Source organism: Chrysochloris asiatica, unplaced genomic scaffold, assembly GCF_000296735.1.
Source record: "Chrysochloris asiatica unplaced genomic scaffold, ChrAsi1.0 scaffold00090, whole genome shotgun sequence".
Taxonomy (NCBI): Eukaryota; Metazoa; Chordata; class Mammalia; order Afrosoricida; family Chrysochloridae; genus Chrysochloris; species Chrysochloris asiatica.
This window is the reverse complement of record NW_006408608.1, coordinates 5362387-5371060: the sequence shown is the minus strand read 5'-3', so window position 1 is coordinate 5371060 and position 8674 is coordinate 5362387. Positions and strand designations below refer to the sequence as shown.

The 8674-nt window shown below is 46.6% G+C and overlaps 1 protein-coding gene across 1 annotated transcript in view; it reads right to left on the bottom strand.

Moving 5' to 3' along the window:
* The window catches only part of CASP9 (caspase 9, apoptosis-related cysteine peptidase), a 25208-nt gene extending 17190 nt beyond the window's left edge, over positions 1–8018 (bottom strand). The window contains exons 1-3 of the mRNA XM_006866419.1: positions 7887–8018; positions 6007–6226; positions 132–163 (exon numbers count right to left, since the gene is read on the bottom strand). Coding sequence (XP_006866481.1) covers positions 132–163; positions 6007–6226; positions 7887–8018 — 384 coding nt within the window. The remainder of the gene's footprint in view (positions 1–131; positions 164–6006; positions 6227–7886) is intronic.
* Positions 8019–8674: the final 656 nt, after the last annotated feature.

Below are 8674 nucleotides of genomic sequence, written 5' to 3'. Positions count from 1 at the left end.
GGGGAAGGGCCTGAGGAATAGATAGTGTAAAAGCCCCAAGTCACAATACAGCTGTGGGGAAGGGCCTGAGGAATGGATAGTGTAAAAGCCCCAAGTCACAGCAACTAGCTCCAAATCACATGAAGACTCACCAAATCAGCATTTCTTCCCCATTTTGGAGTACCTGGAGAGAGCGAGAGAGAAAGAGGGAAACCATGAATGCCAGGGTTCGGTGGAGGACGAGATGAGGGATGCTGTGAGGACAATTCTGACATGAACGAAGAGAAGCAGGCTCTCACGAACCCTCAGACTCTGCCTGTGGGAGAGTCAAGTAGTTGGATCACCGTGGTGAAGTGTTTGTTGCTGTTGTTAAGTGCCCGTTGAGTCAATTCCGACCCATAGCGACCCTGTATAGGGTTTCCCAGGAGCAACTGGTGAGCTTGAACCGCCAACCTTACAGTTCAAACGACTTTGCAGTCTGGCACATCAATCCACAGTGCCATACCAGGAAGTGTTTAGTGGCTTTTTTTTTTTTTAACTATGAAATCTGTTTAGTAAGACAATTTCGATCATACAAAACAAGTTTACAGCACTCTGAGTGCAGGACACACCATCAGACGTGAAAGAGAGAGACGCTGGTGCACTGAGCCGTCCCTGGGGAAATGCAAATTGCAGGGTCACTGTTGCTGCCTTTTCTCCCAGAGGGACCATGGCACAGGGGCCTTTCCCCCATGCTGCTCCTCATTAATGTCCCCTCACCACCCTGGTCACAGGCACCAGAGGCTTTTTTTTTTTTGAGGGGCAGTAGTAGTCCAGTGGTAGAATTCTCGCCTTCCTTGTGAAAGACGCAGGTTCGATTCCTGCCCAATGTACCCAATGTGCTGCTACTACCCGTCTGTCAGTGGAAGCTTACATGTTATTATGATGCTACACAAGTTTCAACAGAGCCTCCAGACAAAGACAAGGAAAAAATGACTGGCAATTTGCTTCCAAAAATCAGCCAATGAAAACTATGGGTCACAACGGTGTGATATGCAACTGAACATGAAGATGGGACGGGGCTGGGTGATGCTTGTTACACTGCGCATGAGGTCCTTGTGAGTGTGGGTTGACAGCAGCTAATAACAACAACAGAGCTAAACACGCACACTGATCGTCTGACCAGTAATTCCACTCCCTGGTCTAGAACCATAAGAAATGAATGTATATAGGCACAGAAACCTTGGCTAAGAATGTTCACCGAAGATGCCTTAATCCAAGTGCCCCAAACTGGAAGCAACAAATTAGTGGACAAGCAAATTGTGGTACTCCAGTCTACATAATAAGCACTCAACCATAAGGCCAGTTTGAACCACAAGGTCAGCGGTTCAAACTTACCAGTCACTCCTCGGAAACTCTACACAGGGTGGCTATGAGTCGGATCTGACTTGATGGTACTTAATCACAACAATGGCAGCTACATAAGGAAAAAAAAACACACAACTCAGCCTCAAAAAGAACAAGCTGCTGGTAATATAAAAAGACATGGAAAAATCTCGAAATATTATGCTGAGATTTCAAATTAGACACAGAGGAGTGCCTATGGCGTGACCCCATTGATGTGACATTCTAGAACAGAAAGGCATAACGGAAGCTCCAGAAGAGCAGATATTTGCTGTCTGTACAACTCGTGGGGCCCAGCATCCAGTAGGTCCTTAGGCGAGGTTTTGTATCAGAGTCTAAAATCTGAGGCACTAGGCGTGTGTAAATGGAGCGATCTGAAAGCAACACCTTAACTCCATCTTAAAGTCTTGACATGAGTCTAGATTCCGTGTAGAATTTTATAGTTGCCTTTTTCTGACAGCAGTTCCTCTAACTTCTGTGCCAATCTAATCATATACCCTTAAGGAGCCCTGTCAGCCTGGTGGGTTATGAGCTGGGTTACTACCAGACAAGGTTGCCAATTCGAAAGTTGCTCCGCAGGGAAAAGATGAGGCTTTCTGCTCCTGTAAAGATTTACAGCCTTGGAAACCCTATACAGGGTCGCTATGAGTCGGAATCGACTCTGTTGCACATCACCACCACCACCACCAATCATATACCCTTAAAGGAGATGTTCATTTTTCTCTATAGTCTGGCAGGTGCAGAAAATCACAATCTCTTCCCAGGAGAATTTTTCCTCTACAATCAAACAGATGCAAAATGCAACATCTAATGCCCAAAGGAACTTGATGCACAGCATTACCAATAAATCTTTACAATGGACCCTCAGGACCAGATGACTGAGAAAGCAATTTTAAAAAACCTGTCTTGCTACTGTCCTGTGGCCATCCTATAATAAACTGAAGAGCGTGTCCACTTGCAATTATGTACCTTTAAACAGTCTTATAATCCTATGTTGTTGTTGTTATGAGCCGTGGAGTCGATTCTGAATCCTGCTAGTGTTTCCGAGACTGTAAATCTTTACGGGAGCAAAAAGCCTCATCTTTCTCCCACAGAACAGGTGGTACTTTCAAACTGCTGATCTTGTGGTTCGCAGGCCGATTCGTAACCACGCTACCAGAGCTCCTTTATAATCCTATATATATAATTATATAAAATTATATGTATATGTATATATAATTTTATATATACATATACATATAATTTTATATATATATAAGTCACCTGGAGAAGGGCATCATGCTTGGTAAAGTGGAGAGTAAGCGATAAAAGGGGAGATCCCCAATGAGATGGATTGGCATAGTGGCTGCAGTGGTGAGGTCGTGTAACGTGTAATTGTGTAACGATCGTGAGGTTGGTGCAGGAGGGGGCAGTGTTTCGTTCTGTTGTGCATGGGTTTGCTATGAGTTGGAACCAACTCAACGGCACCTAACAACAACAATCCCTGCTAAGTCTCTGCTATTAGCTATCCTGCCTTTGACTCTGATAGTCTTTCAACCAATCATGATTTTGTAACTTTAGTTCCTCCTTCAACTGTACAAGAATGCTTGTTTCTCATGGTCCAGTGGAGTGGCCATCATCACTCTGTGATTTGGATGTCTCTGGACTTTTCAATCAATGTTCATTTCCGAAATTCCACTGTAGCCCAAAAATATAACTGTTACCCACTACTGAGAAATTTGTTCATTCCCTGGATGAACATGAAAGATCCACAAAGCAAAATGGCCGCTCCTGAAGGGCTCATTAAGGAGCTCTGCTAGCATAGTGGTTATGAATCAGGCTGCTAACCTCAAGGTCCGCAGATCGAAACTACAAGCCGTTCCACAAGAGAAAGATGAGGCTTTCTGCACCTGTAAAGATTTGCAGCCTCAGAAACCTTGTGCAGGGTCACTATGAGTCGGAACTGACTCCACGGTACTTAACAACAACAACAACAAGGGGCTCATCAGGGTAGCAACACAGAGGCTTATCCTAGCCCCTACTGTACAAGGTGGCTTTGATGTCCTGAGAAAGCCAAAGTTGTATATGCCATTGTAAAGTGATAAACACACTGAAAGTGATCTTATTGCTGTATTATTTCACCCTTCAGATTTAAGCTCCTACAAGGAATATGTGTTCAGAACAGGAAATCAAATGCCTCACAAAAGGGTAGGAAGCTTCAAGTCTACACTCCTGGTCCTAAATGACTCAACTCAACATTTTCTAGAACCAGATAGCAACAGCTGGACTTTGTAGTTCACCTGCTTCCTTCACCACATCATAATCAAATGTCTGAGCAATTCCAAGATAGGCCTTCTTCCTCATGCAAATGCAGCTAAACATCCTCAGGTGTTTGTTCATTTCTCTGCTTACACGGGTTGTCCAAAATCACAGTTATTCTGCACAGAAAACAAATACCACTTTTTGCCCATCACATTGGGAAAAAAATGTTGGTTCTCACTGTTGGCAAAATGGCCATCTTCACTTACTCATGACTGGTGAGATTTGTGTGGCACTGTGGGTGAATGCACCAGACTGCAAAGCCGTTTGAACTGTAAGGTCGGCAGTTCAAGCTCACCAGCTGCTCCTTGGAAACCCTACACAGGGTTGCTATGGGTTGGAACCAACTTGACCGCACTTGCTAACAACAACATCCTTTAACCAAGCAATTCCATTTCTAGAAACATATCCCCAGTCAGAGAGATGTACAGGCTAGGCCATTACAGAAGCAACACAAATGAAATACAGTGCAGGGTACCTGTGGGGCCATACAGCTGAACATCCAGAATAAGGAAACCTGCACTATGATCCTGTTTCCACTTCTCACTGGTATGTGATTTGGCACAACTCGATTCCCTATTTGTGACTCACTGTGTTCCAGAGGAGAATGGGAGAAACTGTAGTACCTACTCACCAAGGAGTTGGGAAGACTGAATTAGATCATTTACATAAAGCACTTCAAACGTTGCTTAGCAATGTTAACCAACACGATCATTACTGTTAACACACATAGGCAACCATAGAATTAGATCTTTGCATGTTACCATGAAACAAATCCCTAACTGAAAACTCTCATATTCATCAACAGAAGAATGGCTAAGTAAACTGTAGATTATTCAAAATAAGGAATACTACCACTAGACTCTCCTGGTGTAGTGCTGTGGGTTAATGCGCCAGACTGCAAAGCTGTTTGAACCGCAAGGTTGGCAGTTCAAGCTCACCAGCTGCTCCTTGGAGTTGTTATGGGTCGGAATTGACTCGACAGCACTTAACAACAACAACAACAATCACTGGGTTCTACTACTCAAGAGGCCAGGATGGCAAGACTTTTGTCCCTCATACTTTGAACCTGTTTGCAGGAGGGCCCAGTCCCTGGAGAAGGACATCATGCTAGGTAAAGTGGAGGGTCAGGGAGGGAAAGGAAGACCCCCCCCAATGAGATGGACTAACACAGTGGCAGCAGCATTGGGCTCAAGCTTAGCAATGATTGTGTGAGGATGGCCTAGGACCGGGCAGTGTCTCATTTTCTAGTGTAAAGGTCACTATGTGTCCAAACCAACGGGATGGCAACAAACCACTGGACTACCACCAGGTGCTCGTCGGAAACCCCAGACAAGGTCTCTATGAGTCAGAACCAACTCGATGACATTTAACAGCAACAACAACCCAGCAATGAAGGAGCCCTGGTGGTAAAGCAATTAAGTACTTGGCTGTTAACTGAAAGGTCGGTGGTTTGAACCCCAGCTCCTCCGTGGAAGAAAGAGGTGGCAGTCAACTTCTGCAAAGTCTTGGAAATTTCATAAATCTATGAAAATTGGTTGATTTTTCACAGATTTATCCAGCAATGACAAAGAAGGAACTATTGGTATGTGAAACAGGGTTAATGAATCTCACACATAGAATGATAAGTGAAAGAAGCGAGGATTCCATTTGTGCTGAAGTTCAAGGACAAGTAAAAGGGACTATGGTGATAGAAGTCATCACCTTTTGGGGAGGAGGAGTGTGAACAGACTGGGAAGACACATAAGAGAGTCTTATAGGCCTATACCCCAGTTCCACCACTTACCAACCATATGACCTTAGGTAAATTATTTAACCTCCCTGAGCTTCAGTTTACTCATCAATAAGGTAGCTGCCTTGCAGCGTTGTTTGAGGGAAGGAGGGGAGGTGTGGGTATATAGGTGCCTGATACAGGCGGAGCCCTCTTTACTAACCCCAGATCTGAACTAGTCCCCACGATCCATCTAGACTCAAAGCTAAGTCCTAAACAATTACTTGGATTTAGAAAAACTCAATCAAAACCTAGGACATCAAAACTGATTGTCCAGAGTTGGGGCTACCAAAATTTCCAGAATATTCTACCCATCCCTTATGAGCACTCAAAAAGACAACAACAAAATTAAATCTTGGATCTCAGTTCACCTAATTGTACCAATGATCATTCCCCAATGGCCACTCATCCGGCCCACTCACCAACCACTCTGGATACTCAATGGTATCACAGCGTCCTCCCCTGTCTGAGTCCACCAGCCTGGGCACCTTTGATCTGAAAACCGCTGGCCTGAGCTCAGCTACCTCACAGCAGCTTTCAAGGATCCTGTTTCATTGGATGGGACCTTAGCTTACCCGGGTTGAGGCGCAATGGTTCGAGTTCATAGTCGGGGAGTCTGATGGCTTCCAGGTCCCGCTGTACTGCTCCGCAACTTGTGCTCAGGAGTGAAGCCAGCACATCCTGGCCTGTGTCCTGTAAACACGAGATGAACAAAGGGAGGGCCTGGCTCCCGCGAGTCTCTAGATCTGTGATCAGCTGTCTGGCCTGATCCCGCCGAGATCCAGAACCTGCCCGCTGTTTGGAAAGAAAGACAGAGCACTAATTACCTAAGTGGGCAGTGGTAAGTCAATGGCCGAAGTTGCTCCTTCCACGCAGAAGGCCAGGTTTGATTCCTGGCCAATATACCATATGCACAATCACCACCCATCTCTCAGTGGAGGCTTGATTTTTGTTATGATGTTGTACAAATTTCAATGGCGCTTCCAGACAAAAACAGACTAGGAAGAAAGGCCTGGCAACCTACTTCCAAAAACCAACCAATGAAAACCCTACGGATCACAACAGTCTGATCCACAACCAATCATGGGCAGTCAGCATCTCATTTTGCTGTGCACGGGGTTGCCATGAATTAGGGGCTGATTTAATAGCACCAATTACCCAAGTACTTTTCTGGTACATCTCAACTTGTTCCTCATCTTCCCTCTAGTCTGTGTCTCAGCAATCAGGCACATGGCCACGTACTGAGCCTAGAAGTAAACCAAGTCTATGCCACTTGCCGATCTTTGACTATTCATTCAACAACAGTATTCTGGCGACATCTACTATGTGCTGGCATTGTGACAGCAGTGACCAGTCTCAGTTCCTAAGGACAAACACCTAGTCAAGAAATACAAGTAGACAAGGCACCCAAGTCAGCCTGAAGGATCAGGAAGGCCTCTCGAAGGGAATGGCTTAGCTGAGACTCTGGAACCATTAGGAAGTAAAGAGCAAAGTTACAGAAACACAAATAGGCAGTGGAGGACAGTAATGAAGGGCAAGACCTGCACATGGTCTGCCAAGCAATTGATCATTGAAGAGTTGTAAGAAGAGAATGATATAGTCAGATTTGTCTTTTAGATTGATCATCCTGTGACAGGGTTGGCAAGAGATGAGAGTAAGCACAAATGGTCAGGAGGAGACAAAGATGGTATAGCTGAAATGGAAAGAAGTGAAAGAACAGATCAGAGAAACAAAGAGAGGGAGAACTGATAGGTCACAGGTATTGACTGGATGGACTCTGAAGATGGAGGAATTGTCAAGGCCAGCAGACAGATGTCAGGATGGGGGAAACTGATCACTGAAACTGGAAGCAGAGAGAGGATGCTAGTTATCTACCTGTCCTTTGAGACCGCAACCAAACCCACGGTCATCAAGTGGATTCCAACTCATGGCCACTCTACAAGGCAGAGTAGGTCTGCCCCATAGGGTTTCCAAGCCTGTAAATCTGTATGGAAGCAGACTGGCACGTCTTTCTCCCAGATGCGGGTAGAACTACTGACCTTTGGGTTAGGAACCAAGCTTTTAGCCACTGCACTATCAACACTCCTGCTTGTGACCCAACAATGGACAATTCCTCAGAATTACAGGGCAGAAAACACCAGCCTATCCTCAAACAACATAATGTCTGGTAGCACTAGAAAACTTCCCGTAATGATGGAAATGTTGTTTTTAATCTTTACTGTCCATACAGTAGCCATTAGCCACATGTGGCTACCGGGTACTTGAAATTAGACCCTTGACTACTTTCTTCTACTGAAGACTTCCTTACCAGGGTGATTTAGAAACTGTACAGTCTGTGAGCAAGCCGCAGACCATTGGGCCCCAGCTCAGCCACTCAACATCAAGGAAATCTGCGGGTGGCGCCGAAAGTGAGGGGGGAGGGTAGTGGAAGGAGAATTGGCGGGGTGTGGCGCACCTGGATGTCCTCGATCATGTCAGGCGTGAAGAGCCCGCGGCCGAGCAGTGAGTCCCAGAGTTCGGCCACCTGCAGCTCACTGACTAGTCTCAGCCGACACCGCCGGAGCAGCTGCCGATCAGCATCGTCCATAGCTGGCAACAGCCGCGATCCCAGACTGCCTTCGCCGCTTCCGGGCCGGGCCTCTGTGTCCCACCCCGCCCCAGGACCCGCCTCACACTCCGCCTAGTCCACAAGATCCTTCCCGGCGCCACAGCCCAGGCCTCGCATCACCTTCCCGCCCCGACTCTGCCCTTGTCTACGCGTCACCACCCTCCCGCCCTAGGACCCGCCCCCATTCGCCTCCAGAACCCACCCCTTAGGACCCGCCCCCAGGGCCCACCTCTGCACCTCTGCCCCGCCCCCAAGGCCAAGGCCTCTAGGCAATTATGGCAGCAGTTCCTGGAGCGCCAGATTCAAGACGACCCTGCTTTCACAGACTCAGAGTTTGGAGGGCACACTGCTAGTAAGAAGGCCATGCCTAGAGCTCTGGTCTACCCCATTCCTACTCAATCCCCTTCCCTGAAGCCACTGAAGCCGCAAGTTTCCTGCTACTCTTTGCCCGAATCTAGCCGTTTTGGCCTGTTCACTGTTTTAAACTCGTATCCGTACACAACAAAGCTCACCTTAAGCCGCCTCCATACACTTCCCTCTTTCCACCGTGTTGTTGAGTGCTGTCGAGTTGCTTCCACCGCATAGTGACCCTGTATAGGGTTTCCGAGGAAAAGCTGGTGAGTTTGAACCGTCCA